Source organism: Mangifera indica, chromosome 8, assembly GCF_011075055.1.
Source record: "Mangifera indica cultivar Alphonso chromosome 8, CATAS_Mindica_2.1, whole genome shotgun sequence".
In the NCBI taxonomy this organism is placed as follows: Eukaryota; Viridiplantae; Streptophyta; class Magnoliopsida; order Sapindales; family Anacardiaceae; genus Mangifera; species Mangifera indica.
Genome location: NC_058144.1, coordinates 844,002 through 864,618, shown reverse-complemented (window position 1 = coordinate 864,618; position 20,617 = coordinate 844,002). Strand labels below are relative to the sequence as shown.

The 20,617-nt window shown below is 36.1% G+C and overlaps 5 protein-coding genes across 6 annotated transcripts; all 5 read right to left on the bottom strand.

Moving 5' to 3' along the window:
- Nucleotides 1-2,502: 2,502 nt before the first annotated feature.
- On the bottom strand, nucleotides 2,503-4,332 carry LOC123224435 (gibberellin 20 oxidase 1-like). The gene is made up of 3 exons (XM_044648090.1): nucleotides 3,642-4,332; nucleotides 3,209-3,530; nucleotides 2,503-3,100 (listed from the first exon to the last, which is right to left on the bottom strand). Exons 1-3 carry the CDS (start codon nucleotides 4,205-4,207, stop codon nucleotides 2,825-2,827), a joined length of 1,164 nt encoding a protein of 387 aa, XP_044504025.1. The 5' UTR covers nucleotides 4,208-4,332; the 3' UTR covers nucleotides 2,503-2,824.
- Nucleotides 4,333-7,084: 2,752 nt separating this feature from the next.
- Nucleotides 7,085-9,537, bottom strand: LOC123222676 (glyoxylate/hydroxypyruvate reductase HPR3-like). Its single transcript, XM_044645573.1, has 2 exons — nucleotides 8,878-9,537; nucleotides 7,085-7,749 (listed from the first exon to the last, which is right to left on the bottom strand). The coding sequence occupies exons 1-2, from the start codon at nucleotides 9,520-9,522 to the stop codon at nucleotides 7,225-7,227; spliced, it is 1,170 nt and encodes a 389-aa protein (XP_044501508.1). The 5' UTR covers nucleotides 9,523-9,537; the 3' UTR covers nucleotides 7,085-7,224.
- An 887-nt stretch (nucleotides 9,538-10,424) lies between these two features.
- On the bottom strand, nucleotides 10,425-14,644 carry LOC123223914 (UTP:RNA uridylyltransferase 1-like). Of its 2 annotated transcripts, XM_044647384.1 has the most exons (6): nucleotides 13,458-14,642; nucleotides 12,935-13,303; nucleotides 12,560-12,783; nucleotides 12,292-12,355; nucleotides 11,306-11,502; nucleotides 10,425-10,850 (listed from the first exon to the last, which is right to left on the bottom strand). In XM_044647384.1, exons 1-6 carry the CDS (start codon nucleotides 14,544-14,546, stop codon nucleotides 10,631-10,633), a joined length of 2,163 nt encoding a protein of 720 aa, XP_044503319.1. In that variant the 5' UTR covers nucleotides 14,547-14,642; the 3' UTR covers nucleotides 10,425-10,630. The 2 variants fall into 2 exon arrangements, with proteins under 2 accessions (XP_044503319.1, XP_044503320.1); XM_044647385.1 differs by lacking the exons at nucleotides 10,425-10,850; nucleotides 11,306-11,502 and adding an exon at nucleotides 11,505-11,561 and having other exon boundaries at nucleotides 13,458-14,644.
- Nucleotides 14,645-15,530: 886 nt separating this feature from the next.
- Nucleotides 15,531-16,833, bottom strand: LOC123222944 (probable carboxylesterase 8). The gene has a single exon (XM_044645971.1). It carries the CDS (start codon nucleotides 16,723-16,725, stop codon nucleotides 15,715-15,717), a length of 1,011 nt encoding a protein of 336 aa, XP_044501906.1. The 5' UTR covers nucleotides 16,726-16,833; the 3' UTR covers nucleotides 15,531-15,714.
- Nucleotides 16,834-18,357: 1,524 nt separating this feature from the next.
- Nucleotides 18,358-20,598, bottom strand: LOC123222322 (receptor-like serine/threonine-protein kinase At2g45590). Its single transcript, XM_044645015.1, has one exon. The coding sequence runs from the start codon at nucleotides 20,453-20,455 to the stop codon at nucleotides 18,494-18,496; it is 1,962 nt and encodes a 653-aa protein (XP_044500950.1). The 5' UTR covers nucleotides 20,456-20,598; the 3' UTR covers nucleotides 18,358-18,493.
- Between the last annotated feature and the right edge of the window lie 19 nt (nucleotides 20,599-20,617).

Sequence of the window (20,617 nt, the reverse complement as noted above, 5' to 3'; positions counted from 1 at the left end):
TTTTTAATTTATGGTTTTAGAGGTTGTAATTAACCACTCGGTAAATTTTGTCAAGAGTTTTTCTTGTATTATTTAAAGCAGATGTAATCCCAGTACAGGTAACTGCCGAAGGGAATGGGTCTTCTACCTTCCTTTCAATCCTTTGGATTTTTTATTCACTATTATTATTATTATTTTTAAGAAGAGAAAGCTGTGAGTTGATCACATGCATATGTTATGAATCTTATTTTCATAATGATGGCAGTTTTGGCCTGGAAATTAGATTATTATGTCCCACTCAAAATCTAGCCAATGGTGCGGTTTTAGAATCAGGGTGTAGTTTTTGTCATTGCTGTTATGTTCTTCTAATTGATGATTTTTTTTTTGCTCTCTTGGAAAAGTAAAGAAGTTGCTGGGGACTCAGCTGTGCTAAATGAAAAGAAAGAAAAGGAGACGTGTAGTATTCTGGGCCGTTTCTTTCAAGGCTTTTGTAAGCAGTACCTCAACATAAATTGCTATTTTAGGACCTGCCGATCTCATCTTTGCTCTGGATGTGATTTGATTCACTCTACTGGTACTAACTTCTTTTCTGGAACACATACATTGCATGAAACTGTGTTTTCTCTCTCAAAATTTTCAAATTCGAGATCAATATCAAGATCATAGTTTTACTCTTCAATTGAATCCAAACTCATTTGTTCAAGAAATCCGAGAATTTGTTCTCTGTCCCCCATTATAATTAATTTTGTGGACAGTGGAAGCCTTGATAATGCCATTATCTTTGGACATGTCAAACGATTTTATTGGGTAAAACTGAGAGTAAATATTAACTGTTTGTCTTCAGAATCTTCTTGTGTATGTAAAAGATGTATGTGCATAGAGTAAGGATAGGAAGCATGTGCAGCAGGGCCAGGGAATTTTGTCAAACTACCACTTGTTGGTTGCATCCTTTAGTAGTCTCCTGTGGACTAGTCAATGCTAATAAAAATATGGTGGTTTCATTATACATTCTTTAATAATTTATGTATTATCAGTTCAGTTGAACCGTTGTGCTGACAAACCCATTTGGTAAGAAATATGTGTTATATATCGTAAGTCACAATTCTGTTTAGTTGAATATTCAGTTTGACCGATGATTTGATCAGTTAGATTGGCCAAGACTAGCCCTTTAATTTTGATATCTATTATATTTTTCTGTTGTTACGAGTATAAACTATGCTCATTTGAGTAACATATATTCCTGTTTTGACAAAATATAGCTGGTTTGATTGGACAATGGGTGAGGGATTACGTGGGTTGTTCAGGCACCATGTAAGAATGGAATGAGCTAGCTAGCTTATATTGAGCTGCAAGATCCAAACAACTATTGGAAACGTGATTGTGATTGTGATTCAATGATTTGATCCATCTTCTTTACAAAGAAAATGCCAGAACCCCACTGACTAAATGGATTCTTAAAGGGTAGATGTCCGAATAACTTCAAACTTGGACGTTGGAATAATGGGAAAGCTTTATACTTCTATTATCTTCTTCCATTAAAATATCGTCAACAGTATCATTATGATTTCTAGAGCGTACTGCTACGACTCTCACTCTCACTCTCACTCTCGTCTTTAGACGATGCCTTTTATTTCTTTAAAGAATTTCCCAATCTGCTCAAGTTCTATTCAACATTTAAGACTGAGAGGTTCCACTCCAGACCAAATGCATCCACCGCCGGCCGATCTCATACACTTGTAGGCCATGATGCGACCTGAGCTGCTTTGAGTTCAACTCTTAACTTAGATTAACTAAGTCAAATTCGAAATCATAATGATTTATCTCAAGAAAAGGATTAGGTTATTTTTATAAATCAATTGATTCAAATATTCAAGTTTAAATTCAGTTTGGGCGAAATTTAAAATCAAATTTCTTCTGTGTTTAGTTCAAGTTTTAATTTTATAAATTAAATTGAGTTTGAGTTAAAAGAAATTTTAATTAGATCTCAAATTGATTTTAAGTTGACTTTTGAGTTTGATTACATTCAAATCTAGCTCTATTCACTTGATCATCACGTTGTGCGGCTTATTTTGCATGGTTTAATTAAGTATGAGTTAGGTTCCCCATTTAATATGCAATGTATATTCTTATTGGATCTTTACTTTATAATTTATTAAATATTATTATCTTTCAAGAGTAAGTAATTAATTATGATTAGGATAATACTATCTATTATAACGGTAAATTATCATATGGTTTTGATAAGGAATTAAAGAATCATAGATGAGCATCAATTTTTTTAAATTTAATAAGTAAAAAATAATAAAAGATTAAAGTTACGTATTCCAAAAATAGTTTTTTTTTTTTTGGGGGTGGGGTGACGTGAAGATGTAGTACAATAGCATCATTGCGAGCCTCTTGTCTTTCTTGGTGAGGATTGGACACAAAAATTTATATTATAAAATATATATATATATATATATATAAAATTAAAAAAAAGGACTTTACATTCGTGAATGGAGAAGAGAAGTTGGGGGGGTGGACAGAAGCAAAAGCACGGCGAGTACCCATTTTGGTAATACCAACGCGCAATGGAGCCCATGCATTCAGCTCTTTAATTATTTCTAAATATGCTTCTTGCTTTCAGATACGATTCTCCAACACAAACACATCATTACACAAAAATGACCTCTTTTTTTGCTGGTTCTGTTGCCTTTTCTTTTAGTACTTTTTCCACCATCATAATACAAGCACCAAGCCTCTCAATCTGCATTATAATTAATGTATATCTCCCTTCATATTCATATCTGGCCCTCCAACTGATAAAATCCTTAACAGTAATTAATATAACTCTTCAACTTTATGGTTACCCTCTTAATACTTGCTGCTGACCATGAAGCCAGTGAGAGAAGGCATCAAGAGTTTTCATGTCAGCTCGATAATATTTCTGTGTAAATTCCAGCAAACTGGCCCACACGAAGTCTGGATACATTCTTGGATTATCAGCATCAACTAAACCTTTTGGGGGTGTCACCACCTTGTCCATCTTTGGACATAGAAAGAAAGCAAGAGATTTCCTTACAGTCGTATTATTCACCACCGCTCTGTGCAAGCAACTCTTGTAAATGCCATTTGATAGAGCCTGCAGAAACATCAGACAGAAAAATAACCACAGTTTAATCATACTTCATTCTAATTAATTTCTTAAATATTTACGACCTTGATTAATTACATCAATTAATTTAATTACCATGAATGTGTCGCCAATGTTAACAACGAAAGCTTCTGGGTTGGGAGCAATGGACTGCCATTCTTCATCCACAAACACTTGAAGTCCACCCACTTGGTCCTGGTGAAGGATTGTTAAGGATGTGGGATCACAGTGAGGGCCAGTTCCTAGTGTCAAATTAGGTTTTTGGCAAGGGGGATAGTAATTAAGTCTCATTATCGAATCATTTCCTTGAAAAAACTCCTTAAAGTATGCTCCCCCGACCCCTAGACTAGTTCCCAACAGCTCCATGATCCCAAGTGAGAGACTGCTCATGGCCTCACAATATTCTTGGTATACCTTTCTGCACAAATCACACATCCATATAAAATAAATTAAAAAAAAGACAGTTGTGATTTTTATTATATATGCTAGTAATCTGATGGCATAAAAGAAGATTTCTCCATGTTCTTACCCGAATTGCCTGAAATCTTCAGCCATTGAGTTGGAGAAATATTCTTCCACAATGTTGGAGGACTGTTTATCAGCGCAATATCGAAAAGAGAGTGTTTCTTTCCATGGAAGTTTAGAAGAGAATCTACCAGTGAAACTACTGGCATATCCACAGTGTTCTCCAATCTTTCTTTGAACTTTTTGCTTCTGTGAGATTTGCATGCCAAAGAACAAGTCCATGTACTGGTGAGCTTTTTTTATAAGGCTTAAATCAACACCGTGATTTACAACTAGAAAGAATCCATGTTTCTTGCATGCCTCATTGATAAGATGTGATGTTTTTGAGATGGCAAGAGGTTCTCCGGAGAGGAAATCCCCCAAGTCAATAGGAGTAATCATCAATTGTGGAGGTTCAAGTTCTGGTTTTTCATGGTCAGGCCATATGAACTGTGAAGGTATGCTGGACTGATATTGAAGAAGTGATGCATCAAAAACCAAAGGCTCATGTTCATCCTTTGCTGTCTGCAAAGAAGGGTTATCAGGAGGCGGCATTGTCATAATTGAAGAAGCTCGACAATCTATTGGCATAAATATATAAAAATGTGCACCCACTTTCCTCACTTCTATAAGACAGTTTTGGCTTGAGAGTTGAGAGAAAGTTGATAGCTAGGTAGAAGTTGGAAGGGTTTAATAAGAAGAAGGCCAAGGCCAAGGCCAACTCCGCTCACTGGGGGGATTGGGTCGGCAAACAAATATATTGGGAATCTTATTGTATCACTGTTGCGTATTTTAAATATTTGTATTATTATACAGAAAGGGGAAAAAAAATCTTAATTGGAAATCAAGAAGAGAAAATTAATTACTTGAAATAGGCTGTTTTAAAATATAAGTGGAGGCCTATGAAGATGAGGTTTATCTTTCTCCGATGCCAATTAATTTCCACCACCTAGACTAGATTCTCCTTTCATCCAGCCTACTCGAATGAACATCTTGACCAGTGATCAACTAAAAGACCAATAGGTAAGAAATGCGGGTAGGTATACCAGCTTAGACAGAAATTTATTCATAATAATCTACAAGGAATTTTCAATTTCTTCTATGAGACATACCAAGAGGTCTCTGGATAGTGGATACACAATGTATGCATCCTCCAAGGGTTACTTCCTACCCAAGTTTTGATACGTTCTCAAAGATACATCTATGAGATTGGAAAAATCTAAAATCTCATCTATAGGTTATTAGAAGAGGTAAGATTAAAATTATCATTTTATCAATAATATTAAAAAAATATAAAATTTACTATTTTTGTCCCCAAAGTTTTTAAGAACTAACAATTTCACTACTCTCTAAAGTTTTCTAGTTTTTAAAAGTAATATTTTCTCTTCTAAAACCTAATATTTATTTTTTTGAAGCTTTCTAACCATTGGAGACAATGTTTCAACCTACAAATCTCTGACCACCTTTCATTTCTCTTCTTTGTCGATTCTAGAAGATGAAGTCACTATTTTTATCGATTCAGATAAATCAACGTATCTTCATCACGTTTTCTTGCACCAAAGAGTGAAGATTTGATGGTCAAAGATAGTGGGTTAAAGTGTTATTGTCTATGACCGAAAATGATGGTTGGAGAATGTCTAAAAAATAAATTCTAGGTTTTAGATGGGAAAATATTACTTTTACAAGTTAGAAAACTTTAGGAAGGGATGAAATTGTTTGTTTTTTAAACTTTAAAGGAAAAACATAATGAATTTTATATTTTTTTAATATTATTGATGAAATAACGATTTTATTCCTATCTTTAATAGAAAATTATAATAAGAATTGACTCATAAATAACATTTTATATTTTTAAAATCTCGTAGATACAATTTTAAAAACACTTTAAAACTTAGGTGAAAAATAGTTCTTTGGCCAATATTCATAAGCTAATAATACCTAAATGATGTGCGTCTCATTTATTTATTTCAATTAAGTATATATTATTTACGTCTGGAGGCATTGCTTTGCTATCATCCGATTCGGTAATTGGTGCGGGTGCAGCAGAATGTCGGGCGGGCCCTATTAAAAGAAGAGATTCGTTAGTGGAAAACTGGAAATGACAACAACAAACCGAAAAAGGGAAAGATTTACGCACTTACTAGTGGTGGAGCAAACTATGCAACTGGCAAACCACACTTTGATTTTGACTGATTTGATGTCATCAACTTAATTCACCCATTTTGGTATCCTTTCTTTTTTCCATTTTTGAAACTAATACTAATTCAATAAAATTATGTGTACTTATTTTAGGTATACATATTTATATATGTCATCATATAATTAGATGATTTTGAATTAAGAATAAAACAATAATCAATCATATGATAACACATATGAGTGTGTATATATTTATATACCCAAAATAGATACACATAGTATTACTCATACTAATTACCCCTCACAATTATATAATACCTTTACCATGTCACTGTAAATGCTTCAGTTTACCCACAAAATTTCACCACAAGAATTTCAAATAAAATTTAATCTAATCTAAACGCCCCTTTAATTACTCAAATTGCTATCCAAGATTTGTTATTAAACAGCTCCAACAGTATCTAACAACCTTAGTATATGATATATTGTTTGTTTATCAATCGAGCAATCCACACTTAACATCAAGCTGACCCTTTTTCAAAATCAGTTCGACTCAAATCCTATCCTAATCTTCGTAACTAAAGTTTAGTACAAAGAAATGACAAGACCGAGCAGCTCTAGGCATTTGTTTGTTCAGAGATGATTATTCCAATTTTCCCAAATTTAGTGAGTCCAGGTTCTCTAATGTGGTGGAGTGAGTAGGCATTTCAGTTACACCTCTGAGTAGAAGAAGGATATCGTCTAGCTGTGCTAGATACTGTTTCTTACTAAAATATAATTTGGTCACGTTTTAATGCCCAAGCTTCACACATATGTTAAAGATTCTATATAAAATACCCTAAGGCCCATTAGCCTATCGTTGTCACCCTCAGTTTCTCTTGCAAACAATTTTGATATTGCCGCAACTAAATTTGCACGCATGGCAGTCTTTTGTCTAGACAAATCTAGATGGAAAGTTACGTCAATGTTATTATGTCAAATACAATTTTCTGCTGTGAGTTGCAGCGCCATACAGATGAATTATGTATGTCAAAATCTTGAGCCAAAGATTTGGATGTATTCAAGGTGGATTTGAGTACCTAAACAAAGGGTAATTTGAGTCGACAATAAATTCATTGGAGAGACCATCAGAAAGTGTCAGAAAAAAAATAGAAGGATTGCTATAAATGAAAATGAAGAATTGTTAGAATGTTGTCAAAGGAGATGAATCTTTTGTTGACTTTCCAATCAAGCTGTGGATACCCCAGCACGTAAGATTAGCTTAAATCTTTACAATCAATGCAAGATTAATGACAAGAATATGTATCTCTTAATATGATACTATATATGTAGGATAAAAAATAAATAATGTTATAGAGATTTAAACTGACAGTCTTACCACCAATCACTTCCAAAAGGACAATGAGTGTTGTACATGAGATGGTTTTCCAAATCCATGATGAACAAAATAAAATCTTTCCTAAAATACATCAGTCATCCACAACTGGAGTGAGTAGTGGTTTATTTGAGAAGAAAGCTTCCAAGTTAGCCACCACAAGTTTTTGCCTATCCTGGAAAGTTTCCGATGTAAAAACAGCACGATGAGGCGACAGAACAACATTGTTCATTGCAAAAAGCTCTTTAGGAACATCAGGCTCATTCTCAAAAACATCCAAACCTGCACCTTTAATCTCTCCTTGCACTAGACACCGAACCAATTCCTGCTCATCAATAATAGCCCCGCGTCCGATATTAACGATGACTCCTTCCTTCCCCAATGCTGACAGAACATCCTTATTGATCATGTGGCGTGTTTCTTCAGTTAATCCACAACAAATGATGAGAACATCACTATTAGCAGCAAGTTCCTGGACACTCGAATAGAAAGGGTATGGAACAGATGGTTTTTGCGTTCTTGAGTTGTATGATATGTGGCATCCAAAGGTGACTAGCCTTTCAGCAACTAATGAGCCAATACTCCCCAAACCGACAATCCCAACTCGCTTACCACCAAGCTGAAAAATTAGCAGTCATCAATAGAACAGAACACTAATTATGAAGCAAATCTGCCTTGTAACTAGAAAATAGTTTGAATTTTTTTTAATTTGGGTGATCGGGGAACCCTATCCAATTTGATTGGATAGATAAACCCAAGATACAGTGACTAGATCAACAACTATTGTATCAGGTAAATAAGTGTTTCACAAGTGTAATAGAGGCTCTCAAAGTTCTAATGTTCTACCAGTTTTGTTATCCCTGAGGTCTAATTTGATGAATTTTAACCATATCTAGATCACTATGAAATGACTACCCCTCCAAAGTCAGAACAGAAATAATATGCATCTGCATCTTACCCTCCCTTAGCATATACAACAATGATCATGCCCTTGTTTCTCATCTTAGTTAAAGTAGAAATACAAGAGAAAAAAGTTTAGTTCCTGGGAATTCATGGACACATCAAATATCAAGATTAACAATATGTAAAATGATTCACCTTCGGCATAACTTGTATACATCCACCATAAATAAGAGAGGAATATATATCAAAACAAAGATACAGATGCCATAGGAGCACTAGTCAAAGCTTCAAACTGATGATATCCCAAAAAGTGTTTCCCAGCCAAGACTCCCCTACATGACAAACTTTGTGAGGCCCTTACATATTTCTCTCTCTCATCAACTATTTGATTATCAATATCCTAGATTTACATGCTAATAAAGAAATACAATTCCTCTTAGAAAACACATTCTTAATCCATGTAGAATAAATATACCTTGTATAATTGTATATATTTCTATTATAACAATTTTTTTCTAAATTAATACAAACTCTAACTTGTGGCAAGCAGCAGTATGCAAAGTCATAACTAAAAGTGTCAATATTAAGTGGGATAATTGATTAATTTCCTTGTTACATCCTGTTAACCTGAATACTAACTATAAATGGATTATTTCCATCTACAGAGGATCTCTTCAATTGAAAATGAAGAAAAGCTTCAATTATATATATTATTATTGGGAAAGAAATTGTTAAAATTATCAAATAAATGCTATAAGTATATAGGCATCATTCCAAATGTCTCAAATCACTAGCAAATTCCAAATAAACTGAATAAAAAGAAGTGAATCTGACAAGTGACAACCTTAGAACCCAGGGGATAGTCGCCTTTAGCAGTCCAAAGGCCTCGTCTAACATACCCATCTGCCGCAGACACGGTCCTCAATACATCAATCAGCAAACCAACGGCCAAATCCGCCACATCTTCAGAGAAAACATTTCCAGCATTAGCTATAGAGATGCCGCGGCGCCTGCACTCCGCTATGTCTATGTGATTCAAGCCAGCACTGGTGGTCATGACTAATCGAACCGCTGGCATTAGCAGTAAGATCTCGGCTGTTACGGGGGCGCCGCCGGAGGACAAAATGGCTTCAACTGACTGGGCATGTGTTTTCAAGAATTGATCGAGAGGGAGTGTTGACTTCCATACTTTCAAGAACTGAAATTTTTCTGAGGGAAATGCTTCCTCTCCAAACAGTTCGAAGTCAGGCGGTGGTTTTAAGAGTAGCACTTGTGGGAGATATTGGGATTCCTTTTCATGAATTTCCATGTTTGGTTCCTGCAGGTTAGTGATCGGCTCTAGTCCTACTGAAGTACCAGGGCGATGATATCTGGTTGTTGAAGAAAGAGCATGGGCTTTTGCTGTGCCTGAATAACATGTATCTACCCTGAGTTTGGTGAAAATTTCTTGGCATCCCTTAGTTTGAAATTCGATCAGTATTCCACCCATTTGTTAAGAAACTAAGAGTGGATTTAATCCAAACTAAACTAAGTTCAAGATAAATTTGAACTCACATCAAAGCCAAAATATTCAACTTAAACTTAAACTCAAATTCAAATTTATTTGAGCTAACGAACAATATCATTAAAAGATTGTTAACAAAATAAATAATATTATTAAAAAGATAAACAGTAGTATCAATTAATAAAATAAATCGATTTTAAACTCAAATATTAAACTAGAGCTTTAACATGAAACTAATTTGTTTGAACTAACTCATGATATGATCAACCCTTACAAAATATTACAGGGGTGTGCATAATTCAGTGTAAAACGTAAAATCGAATCAAATCATTTAAAAATTATGGTTTAATTTAGTTTAAATTGATATATTTTTAAAAAATAGTTTTTAGTTTAAAATGCAATTTGAATAATTTTCAAATCAAATTAAACATAAACTATATTTTTTAATATATATAATAATAAAAAATTTTAATAAGTAATTAGATATATAATTTTTTCATATTTATTTTATTATTTTTTACAGATATATTATATATACATTTCATATTTATTTTATATATTTATATTATATTTTTAAAAATTATAATTTTATTAAATAATATATATTTAAAAATAAATTATTTTTATAAGTTTAAACCATACTTTAAATTAGATAAAACTCTATTTTTTCAATTTAATTTAGTTTAAAACCGAAAATAATTTGACTTAATTTGAAAACTTTTTAATCTATTTTTTCCAATTTAATTTAAAATACAAACAACTCTTCAATAACGTCAATATCAGTGCTTTAAAACCCGGCCAGGTCGAGCCGGTTTAACCATCGTGCTAACATAGGCCAAATTATTCTTGTAAAAATTGGCACAATCCATCTGGTGCAAGGACTATAAACTGATAATGATAATTGTGTTAATTGAAAGGGTCTATCAAGCAAAAGTCTTCTAAACCAATAATCACACGAATAAAAAAGGCCGAGCCGCTAAATACAAAAATGCTATAAACGGAAGGATGAAACTGAGGAGGATGACTGAGAGGCCTATATATAAGCTTATCAAAATCTTTAATTGTAATTACATCTAACAAACAGAACCAAGCCTTAGACAAGTCGACTAGGAACATAAGGTTCAAAAAGTGCCACCCAAGGATTCGGATCACACTGCATTATATCAGCAGCACGTTCAAACTCCTCCCTTAGGATTTTTATGCTGAACTTGTCCACCACTCGACCAAGGTCATGAGTTATTTCAAAGGGATCCTCTATGCATATTAAATGTCGATCATTACCAATCCTCCTCGTCCAGTCTTTTTCTTGTTTGCTGTACAGTAAACACAATATATACCAATCAGCCAATTGTAAGGAAGACAATGACCTACATAAATGAGAACGCGAAGAAAATTTTGTGTGACACAGCAGGTAACACAGGCATTACTTTGGCTATCCACCTTAAAATCATTTGAACACCCCAGCTTACAATTTGATACTTTCGTCCATTAGTCAAAACCCCGTAATCAGTAACAATGCCATGTTTCAAACTTGTTATAAATCTTAAAAATAAAACAAACTATTTGTTGCTAAATCCCATGAATGTTACCAAAATTATATACTAAACAAAATGATACTATCGTTTACCAGAATTATATACTAAACAAAATGATAATATTGTTGTAGATGCAGGCATTCTTTACTGGAAGTAAGGACTTGCTATTTATGTATAACATGCTTGTAAGTGAAATACCAATCATGAAAACGAAGAATGACATTTCAACTTACCTTATTTTGCTTCCTGCGCGTACAGATATCACAGAACTTGCATAATTATGACCATATGCCCAATAACTGAAAAACGACCACACAAGCTGAGCAATAGTTTCCTTGCTACGGGACCCAAAATCGCGTAGCTTTTCAACTTGATCAAAGTAAGCGCATTCAATATCATCAACAGTCACAGAGTAAGTTTTCCCCATTCCCTTCAGCAAGCACCAAATTATAAAATGAATGGAATGTTCAAAATTAAGACTAGTATAAACTGCAAGAAGAATAGCAAGAATCTATTTCATGTCAGCTGTCCTCCAGACATGTACCAATATTTAAGATACAACAAATCAATACAAAACCCAAAGAGAGACTACAAATTTAGCAACACGATTAATAGATTAATAATAGCACAATGATTTACAACTGAATGAAAAAGGAAAAACCAAGCCACCTGCACAGAAAAGCTATATTTTCACAAGTCATTTCCTGATAGAAATTTCATTCACTTGACAGAGATTACATTTCATCAGCAAAAATATTCCAACTAGACAGGATACATAGTCCACAAAGTCAACTAAATAATGGTACTGATATATGTTCTAAATACTCTGAACATATATAAGTACCATTAACTAATGCATCAAATACCTGAATCAGGCACAATTCACCCAGATTAGGAGGGTGAGGAATCGATGTCAGTGTATATTTTTATTTTAGTTTGCATTTCATAAGCAAAAATATTCCAACTGGACAGGATACATAGTCTGCAGAGTCAAAATACTCTGAACATATATCAGTACCATTAACTAATGCATCAAATACCTGAATCAGGCACAATTCACCCAGACTAGGAGGGTGAGGGATCGGTGTGGAATTATAACATGAACATAAAAGAATAGAGCTCTTAAACTAAAATAAAAATATATACTGACAGAGCTCTCAATTAAAAATTAAAAAAAAGCCGTCTTTCATGCCATATTTAAAGAAGGAAAGAAACACACCTGTAAACATGGAAGAATAGCAGGTCTACGCTGCTGTAAGAAATGAATGCACATCAAAACATACCTGAAAAGCAGATACAAAATAAATGTTATAAAAAAAGATGCATGCTCACTGAAAACACTAACATTCAACATAAGTAGTATTACACAACTGTGATTCCAATATGGAAGGAAGAGCAGTCTAATGACAAACATGAATTGCATCTAATTAAATATATATTATCTGCTAAATTTGGTAATGCAAGTATATTCTTAATAGATAACTTACGCATAGCTTGATAAGGTTCCATGATAAGTTTCATTAACTCCTCTTGATTTGGCCCAATGCTTAACAATGAATGCCAGTTGCCGCAATCGCACATCAATTTGAGCATAATCCTGAAGAAGCTTTGTATTTACAACAGCCAAGAGATTGTTGATGCATATGTCACAAGAAATTCCAGTCACTGGATCCATGAGCTTTACTATAGGGACCCTTGCTCGTGTTAGTGCCTGTAAAGAAACTTAGGCATAAGAAATTTACATTAGAATTTAAAATCAGTGGTATAATGCATCCATAGAAAGTAAACCAACCACAATTGAAATATGTTATAAAACATATAGCACATTTCAAGAATGGTAGAACAAAAGTTATTCAATTCACCTGCACATTCTGAAGATTATCTGATTCCAAGATATCGGCCAACTTTAACAACACCTCAGATTTGTTGATGTTAGGATCATCAATTGCAAGGCAAACATCAATGTCACTTTTAGAAACTCCAAATGAATTAGCACAGGATCCATAAAGATACAACCGAGCATCAGGCCATTCTTTGCAAACTAATTTCTCCAATGATGCTAACAACTGCTTCTGCTTTGCCTTTTCTTCCTCTGGCGGTATTAAAGACTCATAAATTGCAAGAAAAGGAGAATTCATTCCATCTATATTACTGCGACATTGAAGCTGCCATTTTAAGCTTCTCATCCTTTGACTAAGTAGCCTTTTTCCTCTATTATCCCGTCTGGATTCCTGATGAAAAAAAACACAAGCAATCCCATATTTAAACAACATATCCAAACCATGCAAAAGTGAAAATCTTTCCGTAAATAATCACCTAAAACGTTAGTTGTCAGGCAAGAAGCATTGAATAAAAAACTATTATACAAAATAATACAATGTCTACCTTATCCCGCCGCGGCTGTTTCCTGTCGTTAAGGTCATTTTTGTAATCAGATGCATCGTCAGGCAACAAAGAATCCACCGGTTCTCCATCAAAATCATCCAAATCTTCACCTCCTCGACCATAGCCAGGACCAGTCTCCCTCCTCACCTTCTCCCGCATCCGATGCCTTTCTCCATCCTCTCTGTGCAAATCCGACATGGACTCTTCAATACCAGATGCTGCGACCGAATGAAGGTTACTTCTTGAAGGTGGGCCAGGATGGTCAAACTGTCCAGTGAGCCCTTGGGCATTGGTACGTTCAGATGGCAATCTAACCACTCTCCCATTCCCATCTTCAACACTGCAGTTCACCTTCTCCTTATCCACATTAAACTGAGACCCCCTCCAACTGTTTCCTCCCACTATTCCTCCTCCTCTTGACTTTTTCAAAAACCCTGGAGGCGGCGCTGATGTATCATGCTGTTTGCCAACTGAATTGTCCAAATGTTGAACAAAATTTTGATTTGGAACAGGACTTCTTCGCGGCTCGAATTGATTGTTCCAGTCTAATCCGTTTGGAAAATCGTATTTCAACTTATCCAAAGAATCCAAATTGGAAGGTAAACCAGCGGGTGGGTTTTGGGCTTGAAGAGAACCAAACAGGAGTTTCTGGTGTTGCTCTTGAAGGTTTTGCTGCTGCGGAACAACAAGATTTTGAATTGCGAAACTGGCGTTCGAAATCCCTAATCGGCTAAAATCTTCATTCAAAACTCTCTGATTCCCCGGAGGCGATTGCCAATGGTTTTGAGGAAACCCTAGGAAATTGTGGGGAAAAGGAGGCGAGAGATTGTGGGACCACGGTGGAGGAAGATCGAAACCTTTGGATGGCCATTGTACGGGAAAATTCAATGAAGGACCCACAGCTGCAACTGCTGGATCGTCAGGCAATTGTAAATTTGGAGAATTAATTGGTACGGGTGAAGAGGGTAATTGATGAACATTTGATTGCGTTTGTGGTTGCTGTTGTGATTTTTGAAGTAACGAGAGAAGAAACTCGCCGCCGTTACTCCAAGGTAATGGTGGCTGCGCGTCACCGCCACCGCCAGTCATGGTTGTTACGACGACCACTTGAGTGAGGCTTTCGAAGTTGAACTCGGAGCCCGTTATCAGTTGCTAGTGTTTCATATTTTATTTTATTTCTTTCCCTTTTATACAATTTAGATCAGTCGTTTCCTATTGGTATTTAATTTTATCAAAATCTGCATTAATTAAAAAGCCTGTTTTATTTGGATTTGCCTTTGCAAGATTTAGTTTCAGTTCTGTTTGAATCTCAAGTCATGAATTTGAGATCAGACTCTGTTTGTTTGAATTGTTCAATAAAAGATGAAAATTTGTTTGAATTAAAAAAAATTGTCCATAGAAAAGAATAAGAATAATTTTTAACAAAATGTATCAACATTGATGGGGTTCAATTAGAGCTTAACCAAGTTCGAAATTAGAGGTGAATATAAACTGAGTTAAACCTGAATATTTTTTTAATTTAAATGAAAAAAAGTTCTATTTGAGTTTATAGTTCAAATTCATAATACGAGTTTATCACTTATTAATACAACGATATCATTTTATCTAATAATAAATAAAACGATAATATTTCGACAATTATTTTATATAACTCAAATTAACTTATGTGTCAAGTGTAAATTAAATTGAATTATTTGCTAAACTCTCGAACTAAACTCATTTTAACTTGATTTACTCAATTTTAAAAATAAGTCTACCCTCTCAACCTAACCTTGATTCAAATTCGAGTTAAATGAATTCAAATCAATTTGGCTTTTAAAATCAAGCTACCTTAGTTCGAGTCCAATCCTACTTCAAATCATCTGAATTTAAGCAACTCTAGTCTAAGCAAGTGATTGCAAATAAACTGATCCTATCCGTCTCAGAATGGACATGTTGATAATTAGGCTAAATTTTATTGTAACCCAGAGTCCGTCGGCCTACTATCAAGCCCATGTATAGTCTTTATAAATCGAATCTAAATATTTTGGACAAATTCATTGGCAATGTTGAAATTAATAAATGAAAACAAGAAGCTAGCAAGCAGGTTTGAACCCTAATCTTATCTTATTCTCTAAAATTACATGATATTATTTATTTTTATTCAGTTTAGAAAAAGCTAAACATAGGAGATAGATAGATTAGGGACTGAAAATATTTATCAATAATGAGAAATAAATAAATAAAACTGGAGAAGATGGCACCAGTCGAGTCGACTTTACAAAGTTGATTTGGTAGCAGCTGCAGCATATGTATTGATAAATTCCTTGATAAATTGGTACAAAGACTGAGCTTTCGAGGGATCAAACAGCTCGCAGCCATGAAATCCGTCGCCAAAAGTTGTTACCACTTCCACTCCACGTGTCTCTAACATTTTCACAAACTCCCTTTGTCTGTCAACCAACGGATCCCCTTCATGTCCACTCACCAGAGTCATTGGTAACCGTTGAATTTTCTGATCGGATGCGCCGATTATCGGATTGCAGTATTCATGATCACGATCAGCACCCTTGGGCAACGATAGAGCCCACATAAGATCGTTAGCCGTCAGTGGCAAAATCCGATCGTTGACGAGTCTTTTCTGTGATTCACTTCTCTTTTCGCCATCAAAGAATGGTTGAACAAGTATCAGCCCTTTGATTTGAAGAGGCGAAAGATCGATATCGATAGCGCGCAAACATGCATTGTAAGCAATGTTGCCGCCAGAACTGGAACCCATGATAAAGCACTGTGTAAAATCAACGCAATCTCTCAACCAGGGGTCACAGCCGTTGATATCAAGCGCCTGTTTGCGGACCCACATGATGGCTTCAATAGCGTCGTCGTAGGCCGCTGGAAGGCGGTGTTCAGGGGCAAGACGGTAATCGACTGACAGGATAAAAGCAGGGAAAACAGCCGTCATGCGGTTGCAGGAGTCGTGAAAAAATACAGTGGCATTACTGTAGAGAATGAAGCCCCCACCGTGGAAGTATATTACGAGAGGGAGCTTGGTTTTTTGAGGAATGTTTTGAGGCTTGAATAAGCGAAGAGAAGTTTTGTTGGTTGGGTTCAGAGGAATGTCTTTGGAGAGGGCGGGTTGGGGGTTTGAATCAATGATTTCAGGAGTTGGAGGTGCATTGGGGGTTGGGAGGAGTCTGGTGAGTGAGCCATCCGGGTTAGGGACGATTTTAAGAAGTTTATAGGGATCTATGGAGGCCATGGAAGTTGCAGGAGAAGATTGGTCTGCCATTGTTGAAGGGTCTGTGCTGTGACTTGTGTGGTAGCAATTGTTGACAGAGAGTGAGCAACCGAAGGCATTTAATAAGAAATGGGTAGGTGTAGAGTCATAATTCGTTCGGTTAAGAGCTGCTCTTTTAGTTGTAGGTAATAATTTTGGTAATGGAAAAAATAATTTAGAACGTGTGACTAGGAGAATGCAACTTGAAACTCGTTCATAGTAACTAACACGAGTCTTCTCTTGACCATGATTTTAGCATGAACCATTCGGATTGGACGTGGCCTAGTGCACTTGTTTGTCTTTTAAGTTTGAAGTCATCAAGCCCAAGCTTGGGTAGGTTAGTTCGCATCCCATTTGGGCGATGGCGGCCATCATCCAAGTTGCTTGAATTCAAATTCAAGTTTAGATTAGACAAATTAAATTTAAATTAAAAATCAAACTTATTTTGATAAATAAACCAAATTAAAGCAGATTTAAATATTTCAGTTCGAACCAGTTTAGATCAAATCCATATTTAAATTATTTTCAAACTGCCCATTTCATTGATCTCAAACTGCTTATATAGATTCATTTTGAATCAAATTCAATCTTAATGGCAACCAAGCGAAAACATCAAATAACGAAACAGTGGTGTATGTATCAGTATGAATTTTAGATTCGTTTCAAGTACAAATGTTTGATGCATATTTCTCAGACTTCTTGAATTCGAGTAAAGCTTATGCAGACTCCTGTTTTAGCTTTATTAAGCTCAAATTCATTCCTATTTGAGTTCTTATTCATGCAATTTTCAATAGAAGCACCATAATTTTATAAGAGAAAAGCAACAATTAATTGTTATAACAGGCGCTTGACAAACAGAAAGTATTAGGCACAATATGGTCGCAGTGCTCATCTCCATGGGTTGAAAACTGATTCAAACTACAATAACCAGAAGCTAACTTCTCATGCCATTTTAGAGAACAATGTAAAGAAGTCAAAGGCTTAACCCTGTTAACTATTGTTCCTAACAGAAGTTTCATGTTCACTAGAGCGTGCATACAGACAGTACTAATATGCTGCTTTAGTCAATTCTAAAAAGAAAAATATGGGACCATAACTGGGTTCCTTCAACAGAATTTCATTTTACTTAAAGCTAAAAAATCACCCACTCTTGCAAGCTGTATCAGACAACAGATCTTCTGGACCCAATAGGTCCTTAAAACATCAAATGCAAAGCGCTGATTTAGGCCCCCCAGTACAAGTCGCAAATATATCAACAAACCTTCAAGATGGCATCAACATCTGGAAAGCAAAAGCTATCTCCTCTTCCATATATTTATAACTTTACATTTACCGTTAAGCCTGGGATTCCTAAGATTCAAAAGTTTGTGCGAGCAAAAGTCAAGTGGGGTTGTAGTTGTACCTAAAAAAATCATTGTAATTGAGAAAAAAAGATGATATTGAAACAAAATTCGGAAGGATCAATTGCCCAAGTGAACATCTAGACAAACACGCTATAGCTGGATAAACTCAGGTGAATCCAAGTAGAACCAAACTGGAGCTGTGATATCCCCGGTTCAAGCTCAAGTCAAGCAAGAAGGCGGAAAGTTGTCAGTATATTTATCTTCTCAAACAACATTTTAACATTTTTGGCGACAATTTTGCTTTTCGTTAATTTTTCTTATTTTTCAACTTCCACTACTCCTCATCAATTTCTACAAAACATAATAATTACAAATGACCTCCCACAATACACTCTACAGTCAATGATAATGAAACGTCACCAGAAAATCCAATAAACTTATCGAGCTTTCTTTCGAGATTTAAATGGAAAATTACTTGGTGGCGACGGTGAGAATTCAAATGGCAAATGTGGTGGCTCAGCTTCGCCGGAGAACATCTGAACAATTTCTTTCATTGTAGGCCGCTTGCTTGGCGATCTCTGCAAACAGAGAAGTGCAATGGTAATGCAGAGCAATGCTTGATCCTTATCCAAGGAATGAACTGATAAATCTACAAGATCCAGAAGTTTCCCATTGTAAGCTAATTGCCTAGCCCACGAAATCAAATTAGCCCTTTCAAATTCTGACATTGGAGAAGCTGTAACTTGTAAAGGCCTTCGTCCTGAAATCAGAACCAAAAGAAGGACACCAAAGCTATAAGCATCACATTTCTCTGATAACAACCCACCACCACCATACTCAGGGGCAATATAACAAACTGTTCCTCTCATGCTTGGCGTACTACTAATGCCACCACTCTTGGGTATGTCTCCACTAGCCCAATCTTGACTATTTCTTCTTCCACTCCTAAATTCACCACTGAAGCCATCAAGCCACCAATCAATGCTACCTCTACTAGACTTATTCTTTCTTTTCTTTCTCTGTTGGACCACTTCCTCATCTTTTTGCCACCACATTTCACCACCATGACCGGAATTCAATCCTCTTTTCTTCTTCTTTTTTGTCAGCTCTTCACAGAACTCTTCCTTCCACCATTCTCTTGGCTTTCGGTTCTTTTCTTTCTTTCGAACTCTTTCCTTCTTTAACTCTAGATTGGAGCTCGAACCATTATTTTCAGTGGAACTCGGAGAAGCTATCCATTCATTTTTGGGTCGATCCTTCTTTATTTCACTCCCAATCCACTCCATAACATAATCTTTCACTCTCCCGGACTCTGACCCTCCTCCATTGTCCTGTTTCCACCACCAATCTCTCCTTGAACTACACTTTTTACCATTTCCAATCAAATCCCTCCCACTCTCAATACTAACACCATCAAAACCCGCTTCTGATACACTCCCTTCATCAGCCCCAACTTCAGGGGACAACACAACAGTCTCAGGAGAAACCTCGGGATCGAACACTCTAAAAAAGCAACCCTCCGGCGATCTATCAATACCACTGCCGCCGCCGCAAACACCACCACTCTCTTCATAAGTAGTCACCACACTCTCAGTCTCCTCCAAGATCGAGCCATTATCCTCCACAACATCCATCTTTCTCCCACCTTCACCTTCCACAAGATCCTCAGTTTTCAACCTCGCAAGACCAAAATCTCCAATCTTTGCATTAAAATCACCATTTAACAAAATATTACTTGGCTTAATATCGCCATGAATCACAGGCGGATCGCAAGAATGATGTAGGTACTCGAGCCCCCTGGCAATATCAAAAGCAATTTCAAACCTTTTATTCCACTCCATAAGTTCTTCACATTTGCGATCCAATAATGCGTCCTGTAAGCTCCGGTTCTCCATCAGCTCGTAAACTAAAACAAGCCTACGCCCACGCCGATCGGAAGCGAAACCAAGAAGAGAAACAATGTGAGGTGAGTTCAGAGAGGAGGCCAGAGACAGCTCGTTGTGGAACTCTCGCTCGCCTTGGAGTGAACCAGAAGAGTCCAGTATTTTGACCGCAAGTGGTTGCGAAGACGACGGAACTATGGCTTTATAGACTGAGCCGAAGCCACCGTGGCCAAGCCGGTTAGACTGAGAGAAAGACGCCGTTGCTCGACGGATAACACTGTAAGAGAATCTCCGACAGTGATGGTGGTTCGGAGATTTCAGGTCTGATGGAGCCGTACGGTTTCGCGAGAGTTTCCGGTAACAGAGAAGGGTTACAACGAGCAAGATGAAAAAGACTAGGACTAGGCTTCCGGCGAGGATTTCGGGAAGTAGATGAAAACGATGGTTGTGGTGATGGTGGATGAGAGGTGGCACCACCGGTGATGGCGGTAACGAGAACAAAGAACGTGATGGCATGGCTGTAAATAGTAAGGAATATGGAGGGGAGATTATAGTAACAAAGTCATGAGAGACTCATTGATTCGGTAGAAATATAGAGAGCGAGTTCTCTTAATTTTTTCTCCCTCACACTCTGCTTTGTAAGTGTTTTATGTCCTCTGATCTGATTCACTGATAAGT